The following is a 19357-nucleotide window of genomic DNA, read 5'->3' as shown; positions in this document are numbered from 1 at the left end:
TAAATTCCCAGCCCCACTTTCGCCCCCAACAAAAGTCCTAGGTTTCCCCCAACCCCTCCTCCACTGCTATCTTGGGACCCAGTCCTCAGCCCTTCCCAGAAGGGGCCCAGGCATCTACCTGCGATTCCCACCCATTCAGGAAGTCCTATCGCCACGGACCAAAGCCACCCCATCCGGCTTTTCTTTGGGGATCAGACGTTTGAACCCCATCTCTAAGGAACCCAGTTGCCAGAGTCCCCAGCCCCCGCCCCCTTTGGACACACAGGTACCTGCAGTCCCCTCCCGGGTTCTCCAGGGCCCGCCCTCACCTGGCCCGCCTCGTCCCGCCCCCACCTCGGGCTGGGCGGGGCCGCGCCTCTCCCAGCCACTCGCTCACCTCCTCCGGCATCGGAGGGACTCATGGCTGCGGCGGCCCCGCGGGGACGGCAGTGGAGAGAATCCAAAGCGTTCGGTCGGGCGGTGAGGCTGCTGCAGCGCCTGGAAGAGCAATGCGGGGACCCCCGGCTCGCCTCGAGTCCCCCCTCGCTGCGGGACCTGCTGCCCCGCACCGCGCAGCTGCTGCGCGAGGTGGCGCACGCCCGGCGGGCGGGCGGCGGAGACGGCCCCGAGGGTCCCGGTGGTGCGAAGGACTTTCTCGTGGTCTATCTCGCTAACCTGGAGGCCAAGAGCAGGCAGGTGGCGGCACTGCTGCCACCCCGGGGCCGGAAGACTACCAACGACGAGCTCTTCCGGGAGGGCTCCAGACTCAGGTGAGCCCTTGCGCCAGGACAAAGGTGAGCTCGCGAGTGGGTCCCAGGTCATGCTCCCAGCTCCCTCCTCCCTCGGACCCAGGGGTCCCGGTCCCAAGCCCTTCTCCCTGAAGGAACATGGAAAACGGGGCCACCCAGGCTTTTCCTTCCTGGGGCACCCGGGCACCGAGCTCCGCATTTCCCCCTCTTTCTTGGCTAAGAAGCGGGCTGCTCTCCCAGAGGATTTAGACACACATCCTGGAATGTGGAGACCCCAGGGAGCTTCCTGCGTGAGGATCGCTAGACAAAGTACTCTTTAAGCCCCCGTCACCGCCCCCGCCTGGGGGACTCCCAGAGCCTCTTTAGTTCCTGAGGAAGAGCTAGCTCAGGACCTGGTGCCTGTCTGCAGGTTGGCCGCTCCACTGCTGAATTCTGGGGAAAGGGCTGCTGAGTGACAGGGGCAGAGGTTTGAGGCCTAGAGCCCAGAACAAGGTTTGGAACAGCGGTTCTCAATCCCAACAGGCCCCCACGCCCCTTTTTTGGAGCACATATTTTGTAGTGTTTCTTTAAATCCGTCCTGAAATGAAATACATAGGGTAAATAACCTACCTATTCATAATTCTTTAAAAAAAACCCACTCTAATGCCCAAAATGTATTATAAGGAGGAGATAAAAGGAATGTTCTTCATAATAAAATTATCTATATTTCAAATGAAAGTGCCAAGGCGTAGTTACAATTATTCTGGAAGGTAGAATTGACGAGTCAGACACTTGCCCTTGGAGGGAAAAATCACTGTTGCTGAATTAAACAGACTTCCCTGGATACATAGGCTAGTGAATTTCTGGAAAATTCAAAATCAATTTGCAAAGTGCAAAAAATGCTTATGTAGGGAATACCCTGGCGGTCCAGTGGTTAGGACTCCATGCTTTCACTGCCAAGAGGGCAGGTTCAATCCCTGGTCTGAGAACTAAGATCCCACAAGCTGCGGGGCGTGGCCATAAAAAAATGCTTATGTGAAACTGAACTGGGTTCTAAGCTCAGATCATTAGAAACGGATTTTCCACCTTCACAGATGTCTGATGGGACATTGGAAGATTGAGTGGGGTGTGGGTACATCTAACTGGAGGGGATTGTCCCCACAATCCAGCCTCAAGTAAATTTCTAGAAGCTCCTTAGAATGATGGTATAACTCCACTGAGAACCACTGTTCTAGATGCAGTAGGTTCTAGAAACTAGGAAGCTCAGGGGCTCAGTGAGTATCTCAGTGGATTTTCTAGAGTTGAGGGTCCTGGCAACTCTTTGACGGAGATTCTAGACCAGGACTTTCCACTAAAATCTAATACAAGCCACATATGTAGTTTTTCATTTTCTAGTAGACATATTACAAAGAGTTTTTTTAGACAGGTGAAATAAATTTTAGTAACATTTTCTTTAACTCACTATATCCAATATATCTCAACTTATGATCACTATAAGGTGATGATTAATGAGATCGTTCACATTCTTTTTTTTTTTTTTCCTTTTGCGCTAAGTTTCTGAAATGTAGTGTGTATTTCACATTTAGAGTACATTTCAACTTGGACCAGTCACATGTGAATAGTGACTATATTACAGACTCTGGGAAGGGAGGGTGCTTAGAAACTGTCAAGGGTGGTCCTATAAAAGGCATCAGGGGTACTTCCCTGGTGGTACAGTGGTTAAGAATCCACCTTCCAATGCAGGGGACACGGGTTTGATCCCTGGTCGGGGGACTAGGAATCCCACATGCCATGTTGCAACTAAGCCCACGTGCTCTGGAGCTCGCGCGCCACAGCTAGAGAGAAGCCTGCGTGCTGCAATGAAGATCCCGTGTGCCACAACCAAGACCCGATGCAGCCAAAAAAAAAAAGGCATCAGGAATCCTACAGACCTGGAGGTTATTAATATAAAATAATAAGAACAGTAATAGTAATTTACATGCCCTGAGTGCCGACTGTATACTAGGTTGTGCTTGGCATTTTAGGTGCTCGTAAGATGGGTAAGAATCCTCATCGCTCCCCCTGTGAAGCAGAGGCTGTACTTACCCAGTATTTATGCCCATTTCACAGTTGAGGAAACTGAGGCTTAGCAGGGGAGGGAAAAAGGAACGTGCCAAAAATCACACAACTAAGTGTCAGAGCTCCCCTCTACTGCTCGCCACGTCCTGAACGGCCCCTCAGGGAGGCAGCCAGCAGGAGGAAGCACAGGGGTCCACCACCCAGTGCTGCTAAAAACAACAGGGAGTCTCCGAACTCAGGCCGCCCTCAATGGCCCCAGCCCTAGTGGTCCCCACGTCCAGCTAGGCAAGGCTTCAGGCAGAGGCTGGGATTTATTTGCCGGAGGATGCCTTGGATATTAGGTGGTACCTCCCTTTCCTTCACAGACGGGGACACTGAGGTTCTGAGTGGGGAGGCATCAGCACTGCAACAGGCGGTCTTGGAATCTACTTTTATCCTGCACTGACACCCTAGACAGATTCTGGGGGCCTCACCCCTGTGGGTGTTCTGGCCAGAGGGTGGAGGTGTCAGTGGGGGCCCCAAGGTCAAGTCCAGGTCCTCAGAGCCCAACCTCGCAGGCGACAGCTGGCCAAGCTGACCCTCATCTTCAGCCACATGTGCGCGGAGCTGGGCGCACTCTTCCCTGGGGGCAAATACTGTGGACACACGTACCAGCTCACCAAGGTCCCGGCCCACACTTTCTGGAGAGACCATTGCGGAGCCCGGTGAGTGAGCACCCGCCCCTGGGACCCCATCCTGCCCCCGCCCACGGACCCAGGTGTCCAGGCCCACTGCCCCTCCTCCCTCAGACTCAGGAGCCCAGGCCCCCGGCCCCTCTCCCCTCAGACCCAGGATCCAGGCCCCCGGCCCCTCCCCCCTCAGACCTAGGATCCAGGCCCCTGGCCCCTCCCCCCTCAGACCCAGGATCCAGGCCCCCGCCCCCTCCCCCCTCAGACCCAGGATCCAGGCCCCTGGCCCCTCCCCCCTCAGACCCAGGCCCCAGGCCCCTCGTTGCCTCCTTCCCAGAAGTGCTCCCATTCTAGCCTCCCAGAGGCTCTGCCTACAGCCCCCTCCCCCCACGCCCTTACACCTAGGTGTGTGCTGCCCTGGGCTGAGTTTGAGCTGCTTCTGTGCCTCTGCCACCCCGTGGAGCCTGGCTGCACCACCCTGGCCTTGCGCTCCACTATTGACCTCACCTGCAGCGGCCATGTGTCCATGTTCGAGTTTGACATCTTCACCAGGCTCTTCCAGGTCAGGCAAGGCCAGTGCCTGAAGCCCAGACGCTTGGGTCCTGGGGGAGGAGGGGCTGGGGGCCGGATTCCTGGGTTCTGGAGAAGGAAGGGTCTGGAATCTTCTGTGTCAAATATATTCCTGAGGGAGTATCTTTGGGAGTGAGGGAGGTGTCTGGGTTCTTGGACTCTGGTAGGCACTAGGGGTGTGGGCTGCTTCCTCAGCAGACACTCCCTGACCCAAGCACTGCCCCACCTTAGCCATGGCCAACACTCCTCAAGAACTGGCAACTCCTGGCCGTCAACCACCCAGGCTACATGGCCTTCCTCACTTACGATGAGGTCCGAGCACGTCTGCAGACCTACAGAGACAAGCCAGGCAGGTAAAAGGGCCAGGACTCGAGGAGAAGGCTGCCGAGGGTGCAGGGGTCTGGGTCCTAGGCTGGGGTGTCTGGATGGCCTAGACATCCTGCAGAAAGTAAGAACCGAAGGGCCGCAGTACATGGGACCCCAGAGAGTCGAGAACTCAGAGGTAGGATGCTGAGTGTCCCCTACAACCTAGATTCTCCCAGGACCACCTAGACCTGCCCACGATCCAGCAGCTAAAGGGACAATACCTGGTCTGGCAAGGGGGCCTGAAGACCCCGCCCCAGGATAAGATTTGTTTCTGATAGGTTAGAGCCCATGCAGTACCATCTGTTAAATATTTTAAATATGACCTCCCACCTTCTGGGAAACCAGACACCTGAGTCCTTAAAGTATTTCAGGCCAGGAGTTCTGAGCTGTGGGATCCCTCTAGAGGGCTAAACATTGAGGGACTGAGCTCCCTGGAAGTTAAGGGACTCGGATGTCAGATTCGCAGGGCTGAGGTGCAGGACCCCCAAGATGGTATATATTAGCACTCTTCCAGTTGTACTTCAAACTGGTGTAAAGGGAAAGAAAAAGAAATGAATTAATGCCCATAATTGAAAAGACCAGGTTTGGGTTTCAGGCACAGCTGGATCCAGGTGCTCAAGTGCTATTGTCAGAAATCAGTTCCTGTTCTCCCCCTGCTTTCCTCTTTGCTAGCCTCATTCTCAACCACAGTCTTTCCTCATGGTGGCAAATGGTTTCTAGAAGCCCCAGCTTTACACCCTACCAGCTTATCAACCCTATAGAAATGGAGTGCCTTACTCCTAATACTTCCAGCAAAAGTCTCAAGGCTGACTCCCATCACTCTGGCCGGGGTCCTGAAAAGGACTGGTTGGCCAAGCCAGAATCAGCTTTGTCTAAACCCCAGTGAAGGTGGAGGAGGAGCCAAGCAGGTGAACACAGCAGACATTCGCTATAGTGGCAGCCAAGGATCTATCTAGCACCTCACTGCCTAGAAGTTTATAAGGGAGCAAGGACTTAGAGACCTGGATCCCCGACAGGGTGAAGGGCCGGCGAGTTCTAGAAAGGACAGCAGTGACCACTCCCTCACCCCATCCCTTCCTACCTCTTCCTCCAGCTACGTCTTCCGGCCCAGCTGCACTCGCCCGGGGCAGTGGGCCATCGGATTCGTGAGCTCAGATGGCAACATCCTGCAGACCATCCCTGTCAACAAACCTCTGTTCCAGGCACTCCTGGAAGGACAAAAGGAAGGCTTGTGAGTCACCATCCTAGCAGGCGGAAGGTGTCAACAGAATGCACTTGGAAAGGTCATGCATGTAGAGCGCTGCCCAAGATCGCCACGCTTGAGGGCACAGGGTTCACGGAGTAGACAACATAAACTTGCAGTACTACAGTGTGCCAGCAGGTGGCAGACAAGGGTCCAGAGGAAAGGGCACCTTTTCTAGTTCCCACAAAGCTGCCCTGTTGGGCTAGCAGCAGCTCTCTGAGGAGTGTGTGGGAGTTGAGCACAACCCCAGTGGTCCCCTTCCTTGGACTTGCACTCAAGGGCTTTTGTTTCTAGATATCCATATTCTAGTCTAGAATTTAGACTGTTAGAGCAGAAGGAGAACTGGGCAAAAAGCTAGACTGGGGTTTTCGATCTGTAATCTTGGCTGCCCCAGGGCCCCTCTTTCGGAATCTGCCTTGGGTAGGATGGGAGGGGAAAGATTGGTAGGTGAGGTTCCCAAGTCTCACCCTGGACATTTAACCAGAGACTCCTTAGCTAGCGGTCGTATCTATATGATACACTATGAGACAGATGGTGGATAGATACACGGATGATGATAGACAGATAGATAAATAGATAGGTAGGTAGGTAGAGAGAGAGAGAGAGAAAGAAAGAATGGATGGATACATACATTAGATAGGTAGGTAGTTAGGTAGCTAGGTAGATGGATGGACGGACGGACGGACGGACAGACAGATAGATATGCAGTTGATTCTCATTATTTCTCATTATTTGTGGTAGTTCTGTTCTACAAAATCGCAGCCAACACTGAATTAGTGAATCCTGAGCCGTTGCTCCTGGGGGAAATGAAGCTGTAGGTTCCTGCAAGATTCTGGTCACATTTTTGTCAACCAGTCACTACATAATAACCTCTATGTGTATTTCTGTTTAAAGACACCTAATTTAATACATTGATATATCATCGATACGTTCACATTGAACTCACGGCCCGCAGCACAGTAACTCACCTGAACAAAGCTCATCTCCCACACGTATTTTCTCCATAATGTACATCACGGCCTTCCTGTGCTTAGGACATGAGACAGCACTTCAGCACTCTGCTTGGGGGGGCCTTTAAGCCAGCCAAGTCACCGAGAAAAAGCATTAAAACGCGGAAAATGGGGCACCAAATAGACTGTAAAAAGGACACGTTTACAGTATGAGAACTGAAAGGAAAAGGCCAAATGCTGCTTTGTTCATCCTCAGCTGGGAGCGGGCCTGGTCATGAATGACTGTGAAAATGCCGCAGGGAGTATTGATTTTGAGGTTCCGTATACATTTTAGCAAGTAGGCAAGCCTGCAAATTACAGAGTCTGCGAGTAATGAACATCCATTGTGTGTGTGTGTGTGTGTGTGTGTGTGTGTGTGTGTGTGTGTGTACACGTATATCTATGTATACACATACCCACACATATACTATCATCTCTATCTGATAACTGAGGACACTGTGGCACGGAGAGACAGAGACACTTGTCCAGGTCACACATTAGCTTCTGAGCTAATGAACTGGGATTTGAAGCCAGGCAGCCAGGCTCAGAACTCGTGCCTGACGAATAAAGTACCAAGTTCCAGGTCAGATTTCGGTGGAGGATTCCCAGAGTTAAAATAAGTGTGAATACCATCCATCTGGTTTAACCCCCCTACCCTATGTATACACACACACACACACACACACAATTTTAGAGACGGGAAAATCAAGAGAGGGGGGGCAGGCGACCCCAAGCTCTTTCTACCACACAGCAAGGCAGTTTTCTGGGTCTCACATTGATCCTAGCAGTTCCCCTCTCACTGGGTACTTATGTGTGGGGGCAAGTCCTGCTTGTTTCTGAGCACTGTCTTACTTAATCCTCACCACCCATCTTTGCCTTAGGCACAATTATGTCCATTTCACAGAAGAGAAAACTGAAGCCAGAGAGGTAGAGTTGCCCAGCTCAGGTCACACGGTGTGTTTGTGGGAAGCCGCACCAGGGCCCAGGCCGGGGTGCCTGCACTGCTCTACCTGGCTGGCCAGGCAGAGCCACCGGCCTTGGGGAACCTGCGGCCCCGAGTTGATCTGGGGCTGCAGTTATGACCTGGACGGGAGACCCAGGGTGTGCAGAGCCTTCTTGTGGGCTGACCTGGAGCCAGGCTCTCAGACCTGGCCCACAACCCTGGTTCTGCATCCCTCCAGGCCTCACCCTGTGGCCTCGGGTGTTGCCTGTCCCACGCTGAGCCCCGGTCACCCTCTGTGAAGTGAGAATAGTGTAGACGGACTAGGGGGGTCCTTCCAGCCCTGTGGGCCGAAGACTCTAGGATCTGGTCACTCCCGCAATCTGTGACTAAGATGCTATTACGCTGGGACCTGAAGACTGTAGGACGGGTAAAGTTCTGGGAGGCCTGGGCCTGAGGTTTGATGTTTCCTGGTTCTCATGCATCTGGAGTTTCCAGAGCTGGAGTCACTTAGTCTGTCCTTCTATGGGGGTCTGAGGGGACACAGCCCTTCCTGAGGAGTCTGAGGGGACACAGCCCTACCCTGGGGGCCTGAGAGGACACAGCTTGCCCTAGAAAATCCCAATTTCAGGAGAAGGGAGGGAAAATATCCCCAGGCCAGCTATGTATTGGGGGCAGATGTTCCAGGGCGGGGTGAGGGGTGCTGGAGGGCCCCTCGGTACCCCCTCTTCCCTTCCCCCAGCTACCTCTACCCAGATGGGAAGAACCACAACCCGGACCTGACCGAACTCTGCCAGATGAAACCCCATCAGCGTGTCCACGTGTCGGAGGTGAGGCGCAAGCCCGGCCTCCCTCCCCGGCTCACCGCCCACCGCCTCCATCCACTGCACCATGGCTCAGGGATCCCCTCCCATGAGTCAGGCCCTGGACTCCCAGAGGGCTTGGGGTTTTGTACTGGCTTGGAGGCCGCGTGAGCTGGGGTACATCACTTGGCCTCTCTGAGCCTGTCTGTTCCTCCTCTGGAAAACACAGCTCCCCCTGCCTCTTCCCCGGGGCTTTTCATGGGAATAAAACCAGGAAATGATACCGCTGAGATCATCAGAGCAGCTAATGCACTTTGCGCACTCACTAGAGGCAGCCCCTGTGTCAGCTTTTAGTCTTCCAGCCATCCCATGGGTGAGAGGAGACGTGACAAACAAAATTTTGAGTATGAGCATATCCCGTGCAATATTCGGGACACACTTAGACCTCAAAATGTATTCATTGTTTATCTGAAAATCAAGTTTAACAGGGCATCCTGTATGTTTATTGGCTGAATCTGGCAGCCCTGAGCGTAGACCACCCCCAGAGAATAAGTCCCATAACAAAAGCACACGTAGGAGGCATTGGGACACACGGCCTTGAACTTAGGGGAGGCTTCAGGGCCGGTGCAGAGGTTTGGGACTTATTTCCTGGGGCCCGACTTGCATCTCCATGGCTGATATCACCACTCAGTCGTCGTCATCCCCATCTCGCCTGCCAGGAGCAGCTGCAGCTGTACTGGGCCATGGACTCCACGTTTGAGCTCTGCAAGATCTGTGCCGAGAGCAACAAGGACGTGAAGGTGGAGCCGTGCGGGCACCTGCTCTGTAGCCGCTGCCTGGCTACCTGGCAGGTGGGTCCGACCCTGCCCTGCCTTCCCGTCCGGTCCCCACCTCCCTATAGTGAAAGCCCCTATCGCCCACACGCCTCGTCGATCACATGCGGAAACTGAGGCCCAGGGAGAGGAAAACTTGCTCCATTTATGCCTCTGTCTCACCCTGCATCTGTCACCTCTGCTTCTCCTTCTCCAGTTACATTATTAGTGGAAGATGCTACATGGGCCCTGGTGTGGGAGGGGCGTGTCTGTGGGACTGACCACAGTAAATATGGCCAAGGCATTCCTAGCCCGTAGCATTCCCTCTCTGGGTGATCTGGGGCCAGTGGCTTAACCTCTCTGAGCCTTAGCTGCCTTCTCAGGGGAAGGGGGCTGGTGGTAGTGACCTCCCAAGGGAGGATCCAGGCCTCTGGGTAAAGGGAACCCCTATGGAGTATGGGTGCCCGATACTAAGTTTTCCATTGTGATGTAAGTGTTAGACCTTAAGCTTCTGATTGCGGAGCTTATCATAACAAAGACATCCATCTCCCTGACACAGAGACTAACAAAACAACTAGATAAGGAACTAGCCACCCCGACTCTTGAAGTTTCCCTCCGGAAAGCCCTAAGTAACGGAGCATTGGAGTGGTCCTGCTTCTCTCTTCCCATACCCTGATTCTTGCTCTTCTGCTTTAAATTTGCCAACAAATAATGAACCCCAGAAACCCTAGGCACCCCATTTGGCCCCTAATAAAAGCAGAGCTCCAGGTCCGCCTCCCTCCCTTCCCTCTACCTGCAACCTCCCGTACCCTCCAGGACCTGTGAGTAATAAATCTTGTTCTTCAAAGTCCCCTGATGGTTGATACTGAGATGCGCCCTGCAGTCATAGTAAAAACTGAAGGGCGGGCTTCCCTGGTGGCGCAGTGGTTGAGAGTCCGCCTGCCGATGCAGGGGACACGGGTTCGTGCCCCGGTCCGGGAGGATCCCACACGCCGTGGAGCGGCTGGGCCCGTGAGCCACGGCCGCTGAGCCTGTGCGTCCGGAGCCTGTGCTCCACAACGGGAGAGGCCACAACAGTGAGAGGCCCGCGTACCACATAAAAAAAGAACCAAAGGGCTAGCCCAGCCATAACACTGGCCCCAGTGGTGGCGGCAGGGGGGTGTCTGTGGGACTCCCCACAGTGAATACATATGGCCCAGCTGAGTGTCTCAGGCATTCCTAGCCCATAGCATCACTACCGTGCGGCTGAGACCTACACAGCACCGCGGCTCTCTCGGGCTCTGGTCCAGCCCCTCCTTTCTGCCCTGCATGTCTCTCCATTTTTCTCTCTTCATAATTCCTCCTCTCTGTCTCCACCTCCCTCCCTCTGTCTGTCCTCCCCACATCACTCTGTTGGGGATAAAGGCCCCTGTAGTCCCAGGGGACCTGGTGGGGAACAGGGAGACCCTGATCCTTTCCCTCCCCACTCCCCCAGCACTCAGACAGCCAGACCTGCCCCTTCTGCCGCTGCAAGATCAAGGGCCAAGCGGCTGTGATTATCCATGAGCTCAAAGCCAGCGCCACTGCTGAGGACTCAGAGGACAGCAATGACAACGGAGGGGAGCTGCAGCAGGTAGGTAGGGCCAGGCGGGAGCTGGAGCTGGAATCCCCAGGGTCTGAGGGAGGAGGGGGCTGGTGGCAGGATTCGGGGGTCCCAGGGGCATGGACTTTTGCATCCCTTAGGGTCTGGGGCTATGGCTTTCTCTAGTATAACCCTCTTGAGGGTAGAACTTTGTCTCATTCTCCATTCCACCTCCAAAGCCTAGAAAGTGCCTGAATGGTGGGCCTCCAGGCAGGGGGACATGTAGGTGCGAAGAAAATGGTAGCTCATAACCCCCTCGCCACCCTCTGTCTCCCTTAGGTGACCCCCTCACCTCCTCCCCTGCCCCCTCGGCTGGATCTGCCCCCAGCGAGTCCGAGAAGCAAATACCAGTTGAAGGTGGTGAGTCAGGCACTGGTCTGAGGTGGGCAACTTGGGTCCCATTCATCCCTGGGGTCCTCAGTCTGACCAGGTGCTCAGGGGTACGGGCCAGGCACTTGCTCTCTGCACCCATTTACGAGGTGGCATCTGGCATCCACACCTCTATGGCTTCTTCTCTTCTCTCCCTTATTCATCCCCCCTCGGTGGCTTTCTGGCTCTCCTTCCAGCATCCCAGGTGTGCCCTACCCCAGGGCCTTTGCACGAGCTGTTCTCTCCGCCTGTATCTCTTTTCCGCAGGCTCACTTTCTCATCTCATCCTCTCAGGGAGGCCTTCACTGACCACCCTATTGAAAACAGCGCCCCTGTCCCTCCAAGCCCCTGCCCAGCTGCATTCTCTCAGTCCTTTGCACTGGCTGGCAGAGTGTATGGTCTATTGTTTTCTGTCACCGTTAGCAGGTTGTCACCTTCCTGAAGGTTAGGACTTTGCCTTATTCTCTGTTATATGAATCGTGCCCGACACATAGTAGGTGCTCAATAAATAGGTGTTGAATGAATCAATGGGATGAGTCTTCCCAACAACCCTGTGAAGTCAAAAATGTTCCTCTCCTCATTTTCCAGAAGAAAAAAGCTCAGAGAGGTGACTGCACCTGCCCAAACACACAGCCTGAAAGAGGAGAAACCTTAAAAACCCCCCAAATCATCTGCTTATTTTCTAAGTGAGCCCTGGCCTTGCTTTTTTTCCTTCCCCCCACCCCCCTGGCTTCCGAGCCCCTGGCTTCCTGCGGTGCAGGGGGCGGGGAGGTAGAGAGAGGTCTCTGTTAACATCTCAGGCTGAGTACACACCAGATCCAATCAATACTGGGCAGTCTTCAAACAAACAGCTCAGGAAGTCTGGGAACATTATTCGACCACAGCAAACAAGAGAGCCAGCTGGGAAGGGGGGCAGGGGCGGTGACACCAGCCAGGGAAGCTAAAAACAGATCGCAACCTGCAGCCAAAAACAAATGGAAACATTCAGAGGCACTCAGCCTCTGAGGACAATGAAGGGGGACAGAGGATGACAGGCATCTCTGGCCAGAGGGTCACACCTATGCCGAGGCTGTGCCCTCCGCCTGGCAGACCTTTTCCTCTTTCCCAAACCCGGCCTGATTCAAATTCCAGTCAACTCCTCTTCCGTCATTTTTCAAAATGAGGCAGAAGAGAGCCTCGGGTGTGCTACTTCCCAGCAAGGTGACTGTCATAATGAGAATAGCTAACACGCGTGTGTAACTCCTGCTATCTTTAGTTGCCACGACAACCTGGTAAGGTAGATGCTATTATGATCCCTATTATACAGAGGGGTACACCGAGGCTCCAAGATCTGAAGGTCACCCGGCTCAAAGGCGAGAGAGGCAGGCAGGACTGGAACCCAGGCCCCTGGCTCCAGACTCCAGAATTCATCCTTAATTTCCTCGTCTGTGAAATGGGCGTGATGCCAGTCCCTGCCATGAGGGGATTCGTCCATTCATCACTGGATGAACCCCCCAGCTAGACATGCTCCCTCACAGTGCCGTTCTCCAGCAGAGAAATCCCCCTCTAGGGGTTGACACCGTCATTCAAAGGGACCCAGGCACCTCGCTGTGGCCACGGGGGACCTCTCCCATCCTCAGTGTCTCCATGTGGAGAATAAGGACAAGCGTGGCATGGGCCCCGGGAGTTGTGATGAAATCGGCAAGATTGGGCATTTGTAACCTGAATCAGATCCCCTCCCTCACCTCTTAGAAGCCCCCAAGACCCCAGGACTCCAAGAATTAAAGCCAACATCCTCTCCATCAGCCCATAAGGCCTGGGGATCTGACCCCCTCCCCACCTCTCTGACCTCCTACCACCCCTTCAACTCCTTTCCAGCAACAATGGACCCCCTGCTGTTCTTCTAACAAGCCAGCAAGCCCACCACCCACTGCAGCGCTTCTGCCCACATCCTTCTTGCACTGAGGCTTCTGTTCAATTTTCCCCTCCTCCAGGAGGCCTTCCCCAGCCACCCTCATGTCTGATCAGCCCCCACTCTCCCCCTCCACTATTTCAGTTCTCTGAAGGACACCTAACACTCTGGGATATTTCCTTGTTCGTGCACTGATGACTCACGTTAAGCCTCTTGCTTAGTAGACTGTTGGCTGCATGAGGACAGAGACTTTAGTCTATCTGGTTCCTGGCTGACTCTTCAGAGCCCAGAACAGTGCCGGACACACTGGGAAATTTGTGGGAGGAATGAATGAATGAATGAATGAATGGGTGGATGGATGGATGGACAGACGGACAGATGGATGGATGGGGGGATAGAAGGGGGAATGGATGGGTAGATGGATGGATGGATGGTCGAATGGTTGGTCAGATGGGTGGACGAATGGGTGGATGGATGGATGGATGGATGAATGGATGGATAGACAAACAAAAGTTTGTTCTAAGCAAGCCAGAGGTGTTAGGGGGGAAAAAACAGCATGGACTAGGGCAAGACCCTGCCATACTGCCCACCCCCCCCACCCCCCATCCCCGCCATCACTGGGTTATCCCTGTCTAGGCCTGACAGCTGCAGCTCATCTGCGAAATTTCTTAATCTCCTCCCCTCCAGGCGCCTCTGGCGCTCCCCAGACTTCGAGCCCCTCTAACCTTGCCAAGATTTTGGACTGAGGCCTCAGCCTCATTGGAAATCACCTCCAGCCCCCAGGCCAGGGAGGGCACCAGAGGGTAAGTGGAGAGGGCGGCTGGGGTCCAGGACTCCTGGGTCTGAGGGAGGAGGAGGTGGGGGAGGAAGGGAAACACTGGTCCTAGGAAATTGACATCCCCCCTTAAATTCTCCCTATTGCAGAAACTCCTAAAGGGAAAGTCTCCCCTCCATCTGCCCCTGAGGGACCCACGAAGGCCTGGATGCCAGGTGAGGGCCCCGCATCGTCCAGGTTCCCTCCCTCAGCCTGGCCCTGCCTGCCCCACCCAACCTGGATGTGATACTACCTAACCCACCGCTCTTTCCACCTCACAGGGCACCCAGATGTGCTGCGAAAGGGAGTCCCAGGGGCTGGAAGGGGTTTGGGAAGCGGAAATAAACTGCCAAGCCGGGTCTGTCCTCTGGTTTGTGGAGAAGGAGCGTAGGGGCCACCAGGGGGCAGCTTGGTGTCGGGAACGGCAGTCCCTGGGGTCTGAGCCCCACATGCTTAACCCTAGTGTCTGGGGTTCCAAGAGCTGAGAGTGGGAGACCCAGCTCCTCCGGATCCAGGAGTCTAGACTCCCAGACCCCTCCCCTCTCAGACCCAGGAGTCCTGCCCTCAGGGCTTAGGAGTCCAGAGTCCCAAGTTCTCAGAGAATCAGACATTCAACTCCCTTTCCCCAGCATGGAAAAAAAAATTCCTGGACCCAAACCCAGTTATCCAAGGCAAAAAGACCCCACATTTCCTTGAGAGTTATTTATACACCCAGTCTTCCCACAATCCATCCTCATCCCTCTCTCTTTCCTCCATGCCTCTTGGGAAACTTCTTCCAGAGGAGCAGTGGAAGTGTCTCCCGAAGGGACCCAAGCATCTCTCTGCCTAAGTTTAAACAATCTGGCATCCCCTGAGCCCCTGCCCAGTGCCCAGTCCCAGGCCGGGCAATGCTGGGCATGTGACAGTAATCGCTGCCCTCCTGGGGCTCACAGTCTGGTGGGGGAGACAGAACTGTCTCCAGGCCGTGGTGACACAGAGTGGGCAAAGCTGGGACGAGGGCAGCCCAGGGGGCTGCAGGAGCCTGGAGCAGACGGCTGACCCAGCCTGGGAGGTCAGGGAGGGCTTCCAGGAGGAGGGAACGTCTAAGCTGAGTCTGAAAAGATGAGAAAAAGGTATTTCAGTGTAAACAGAGCATGGACGCATGCGTCATGGATTTAGTTCCAAGCAACAGAAACCTCTGGGGCAGGGAGGGAATTGATTGAGAGGACTCGGGATCGCTCAGATTCCCAGGAGTGATTAGAGAGCCAGGATTGGAAAGTGATCAAGAACACGACGAACAGCTGGCCTCCACCCAGAGCCCAGCCACGATCACACCACAGAACCCGTCTGATGAGGATACGCTGGTGCCCCAGTGACCACTGGACCTTGGTCATCTCTCTGCCTCTGCTGCCCCAGAAACAGGCTGTGTCTGCTAGCTGTTAACGTGGAACAAATCACACTGAAACTCATTGGTGAACAACAGTAATCATGGTTGCAATGGGCCAGGACTGGGGGAAGGGCTCAGGATTTGGGGGGAGGTCTGGCTCAGGGTGCGATCAAGCGGCGCTGGCAGCGGGGCAGCTGGGGGCTGGACAGGCATCCCTTAGCAGTCTCAGACCTCTCTCCATGCTCGCTAGTTTGCACTTCCCCACAGCATGGCTGCCTCAGGTAGTCAGACTGCTTATATGGTGGCTGAAGCCTTCACAGAAAGTATTCCAGTGAAGCAGGCAGACGCCACGTGGCTTTTTCTACCCAACCTTGGAAGTCATGGAGCGTCGCTTCGTGCCGCATTCTAATGGTTACATGCGAGTCACAAAACTGCACAGATTTAAGAGGAGGGGACGCAGACCCCCATCTCTCAGTGGAAAGAGTGTCAAGATCAGGTTGGACACAAGTGTGTGGGGGGCGTCCCTGGTGGCGCAGAGGTTGGGAATCCGCCTGCCAATGCAGGGGACACGGGTTCGAGCCCTGGTCCGGGAAGATCCCACATGCCGCGGAGCCACTAAGCCCGTGCACCACAACTACTGAGCCTGAGCTCTAGAGCCCGCGAGCCACAGCTACTGAGCCTGCGTGCCACAACTACTGAAGCCCGCGTGCCTAGAGCCCGTGCTCCGCGACAAAGAGAAGCCACAGCAGTGAGAAGCCCGCTCCCCGCAGCTAGAGAAAAGCCCGCGCGCAGCAACAAAGACCCAACACGGCCAAAACTAAAAATAATTAATTAATTAAAAAAAAAAAAAGAGCGTGTGGGATGAGAGCTATTGTCACAGCCATCTTTGGAAAGTAGAGTCTGCCCCAGCTGCCACAGCAGTAATAGATTAGCCAGGCTTTGTTTATTTGGCATTGCTAGCACATGATTCCAAAGTAATAGCGGGATTCGCCAAACTTAGGTCACCTGAGCTACAACGGAGGCAAACGGAGGAAAGAAACATTTGTCCTTACTGGTTTCAACAGAGGGTAACAGGCTTTCGGATGGCAGGGATTCTTTTCAATGTGGGAAGGGGATGCACATGCTAGTCAACCCTCCCTCCAAAAAGCCCATGACCATCCACCCCTTTGAACACTCAACATCAGTATGTATCCTTTGCTCTACACTTACATTCTCTTCCCCCAAAAGTTCTCTTTTTTTTAAATTTTTTTAAATTTTTGGCTGAGTTGGCTCCTCGTTCTGCACGCGGGCTTTCTCTAGTTGCGGTGAGCGGGGGCCACTCTTCGTTGCAGTGCGTGGGCTTCTCACTGTGGTGGCTTCTCTTTGTTGCGGAGCACGGGCTCTAGGCTCGCGGGCTTCAGTAGTTGTGGCTCGCGGGCTCTAGAGCACAAGCTCGGTAGTTGTGGCGCACGGGCTTAGTTGCTCTGCGGCATGTGGGATCTTCCTGGACCAGGGCTCGAACCCGCGAATCATCACTATCCTTTCTTTCTTTCTTTCTTTCTTTTTTTTGACAACGCTGCATGGCTTGTGGGATCTTAGTTCCCCAACCAAGGATTGAACCTGGGCCCTCAGCAGTGAAACCTCGGAGTCCTAACCACTGGACCACCAGAGAATTCCTTCATTTCATATTTTTGATGCTTTAACAAACCCGGAAACTTTCTGGGACCCAGAACCTTCCTGGGAACAAGATATGTATATTTTTATCAACACAAACTTTCAGTAGTTACATTTTCCAGTGCAAGTCTGGAATCATTGGGGAATAGACATTGCCCCTCCAAATTAAAATGTGTAAGTATCTACACATGGGACAGCATGGATGGAATTGGAAAATTCATTGATTCCACAAATACTTTCTCAGCTTCTTCTCATGCCGAGCACTGTTCTAGGCACTGGAGATATAGTGGGGAACCAAAAAAAGTTCCTGTTCTCTTGGAGCTTCTGTGCAAGACAACAAAAAATAAATATGTGGTGGTGATAAGTGCTACAAAGGAAAAATGTAGTGAGAGAAAGGGCTGGGATAGCAGGAGTTGCTAAATGAGATAGGATGGTCAAGGGAAGCTTTGTGATAAGGTGATAGAGTAGAGATTTGAAGCAAGTCAGGGAGGGAGCTATGGCAGGAAAGAATGTCCCAGGAGAGGAAAGAGCAAGTGCAAAGGCCCTGAGGCTGGAACACACCTGGCGTTGGAAGAACAGCATGGAAGCAAAGAGACCACTGTGGCAGGAACAGAGCTAGCGAGGGGGAAGAGAGGGGCAGACGGGGTCACGGAAGTAGAGGACCAGATCTAGGACCCTGTGCGCCACGGAGAGGACTTCAGCGTTTACTCAGAGTGACAGGAGCCGTGGAAGGGTGCTGAGCAGAAGAGCGACAGCAGCTCACTCGCATTTTAATGGGATCCCTCCGGCTGTTTTGTGGAAATAAATTGTAGGGGACAAAGGCAGATGATATTTCAGTACCAGTTTCTGCAAGTCTGTGAGGAACCGTGCTGGTATTTATGACTTCCCTCCTTCGTCCACACTCCGTAGAATCCTCACCTAGAATCTCAGCTGCTCGGACTCTTGAGGAAGGTGGAAGGCAGGGTGCTGATGAGAGGGCGCCTAGCGTCCTAAGCAGTAGGTACATGAGCCAGGGCCAGAGCAACAGGGGAGTGGGTGCCTGGGGTCACTGTGCGTAAGCTTGTCCCAGGGAGCACTTTTGTCTACGCGCGAGTTGTTTCCACGTGCGTCCTGCGATGATCTAGTGCGGGTGGGGTTTGCACATGAGCCTGTGTGCTTCTGCGTTTGAGCCTTGCAAGCCTTCCCTGAGTGCCTGCTCCGAGTCTGGCCTTTGCAGGGCGGTGTTGGGGACACAACAGTGACCGAAACAGCCCTGGCCCTCCCCTAACCGGCTCCCGGTCCAGTGGGGGAGACAGACTTGTCCCCAGACAGAGATGACCCAGAGTGTGCAGGGCTGGGGTGGGGGAGCCCAGAGGAGGCGCCTGACTCAGCCTAGGGGAGCAGAGAGGGCTTCCTGGAGGAGGGGACGGTGCGGCTAATACTAAAAGGTCACCTCTCCCAATATAACAATTGCTCTCCTGTATGGACAAGGTAGCCGTGACCAGCCTAACCAATAACTCAGAGGCTGACCTGTAACCTAAGACTTCCCTGGTGTCTGACCGGTGACCACCCCACCCCCAGCTGATCAGAGGCCCGGGGAACCTCTCCCAGCATGACCAGCTGCCCCCTATTCTGACCAGTGTTGAGGGCTAGCTTCTCCCAGGTAACCAGTGAAATCTCACCCCCATCCCCCAGCCAGCATCTAGGGACTTTGTCCCAGTCAGGCCTGGTTTGTGAGGAGCTGTGCACAGTCTGATCTGTGATCCCAAGTCTGACCTGTGACCCTTCCTTCTGACCCATGGCAGGGGCTCATCCCTTCCCTCAGGTGCCCTGGCCTCCTCCCCTCCCCCACTCACCTGCTACTGCCAGCCGGATTCTCTTCCCCTCCCCCCAAAGTTGGGAGGGAGTGAAGGGAAGAGAGAGGAAGGGGGGGTGGCATTCCTGGGATTCCCTGGATGGGGGGAAGAGAGGGAGGGCCCTACGGAGGAGAGCGGAGGAAAGTGCACCCCACGGCCCCAGTATCTATCACAGAGGCCTGGGCAGACCTGGGATTTGAAGACCATTCGTTACAAGAGATTGAACTGGTGGGTTCCAGGCCACTGGTCAGACAGGAAAGCAGCCTGGCGCACTGGCCACTGGGGAGGCTTCACGGGGCATACTGGGAGAAGCCGTTCTAGGCCTCTGGTCAGGCTGGGGATTGCTGGTTGGACTGGGGAGGCCAGTGCAGGCCACTCGTTGGACCGGGACCAGCTGTTTTAAAACGATGAGGCGAGTCCAGGCCACCGGCCATGGTGAGAACGAGTCCCCCGGTCAGATTGAGGGGGAGAGAGAGGGTCCGCGGTTGTCCATTGAGGTCCCCGCTCGGGACACCGGCTGGACGGGTCGGTCAGGGCACCCGCCGCGGGCGCTGGGCAACCTGAGCCTGACACCCCGCGGGCTGGGGGCGGAGGGAGCCCCGCTCCCGGCTGAGCGCTGGGAGGTCGTCTCCGGGCAGTGGGAGGTCCTGGC

The 19357-nt window shown here is 54.6% G+C and overlaps 1 protein-coding gene across 7 annotated transcripts; it reads left to right on the top strand.

Moving 5' to 3' along the window:
- The first annotated feature begins 352 nt into the window (after nucleotides 1-352).
- CBLC (Cbl proto-oncogene C) lies at nucleotides 353-19333 on the top strand. 7 transcript variants are annotated; one of them, XR_010939354.1, is made up of 12 exons: nucleotides 356-749; nucleotides 3323-3469; nucleotides 3839-3995; nucleotides 4235-4356; nucleotides 5463-5600; nucleotides 8284-8371; nucleotides 9064-9195; nucleotides 10631-10768; nucleotides 11057-11137; nucleotides 13725-13840; nucleotides 13962-14027; nucleotides 17780-19333. XR_010939354.1 is itself a non-coding variant. In XM_067721075.1 (11 exons), exons 1-11 carry the CDS (start codon nucleotides 400-402, stop codon nucleotides 13969-13971), a joined length of 1446 nt encoding a protein of 481 aa, XP_067577176.1. In that variant the 5' UTR covers nucleotides 356-399; the 3' UTR covers nucleotides 13972-14210. The 7 variants fall into 7 exon arrangements, 5 of the variants coding, with proteins under 5 accessions (XP_067577178.1, XP_067577176.1, XP_067577179.1 ...); XR_010939353.1 differs by lacking the exon at nucleotides 17780-19333 and adding an exon at nucleotides 14133-14210; XM_067721075.1 differs by lacking the exon at nucleotides 17780-19333 and having other exon boundaries at nucleotides 3356-3469; nucleotides 13962-14210.
- The last annotated feature ends 24 nt before the right edge of the window (nucleotides 19334-19357 follow it).

The sequence above is a fragment of the Pseudorca crassidens genome, chromosome 20 (genome assembly GCF_039906515.1).
Source record: "Pseudorca crassidens isolate mPseCra1 chromosome 20, mPseCra1.hap1, whole genome shotgun sequence".
Taxonomy (NCBI): Eukaryota; Metazoa; Chordata; class Mammalia; order Artiodactyla; family Delphinidae; genus Pseudorca; species Pseudorca crassidens.
Note: the sequence above shows the minus strand (reverse complement) of the source record. Positions and strands in the feature narration are given on the sequence as shown.

Coding starts and splice junctions, on each gene's coding strand:
- CBLC (XM_067721074.1), top strand. CDS start 400: ATGGCTGCGGCGGCCCCGCGGGGACGGCAGTGGAGAGAATCCAAAGCG. Junction 3,470..3,838: donor AGAGACCATTGCGGAGCCCG/GTGAGTGAGCAC, acceptor CCTTACACCTAG/GTGTGTGCTGCCCTGGGCTG. Junction 4,357..5,462: donor TACAGAGACAAGCCAGGCAG/GTAAAAGGGCCA, acceptor CTCTTCCTCCAG/CTACGTCTTCCGGCCCAGCT.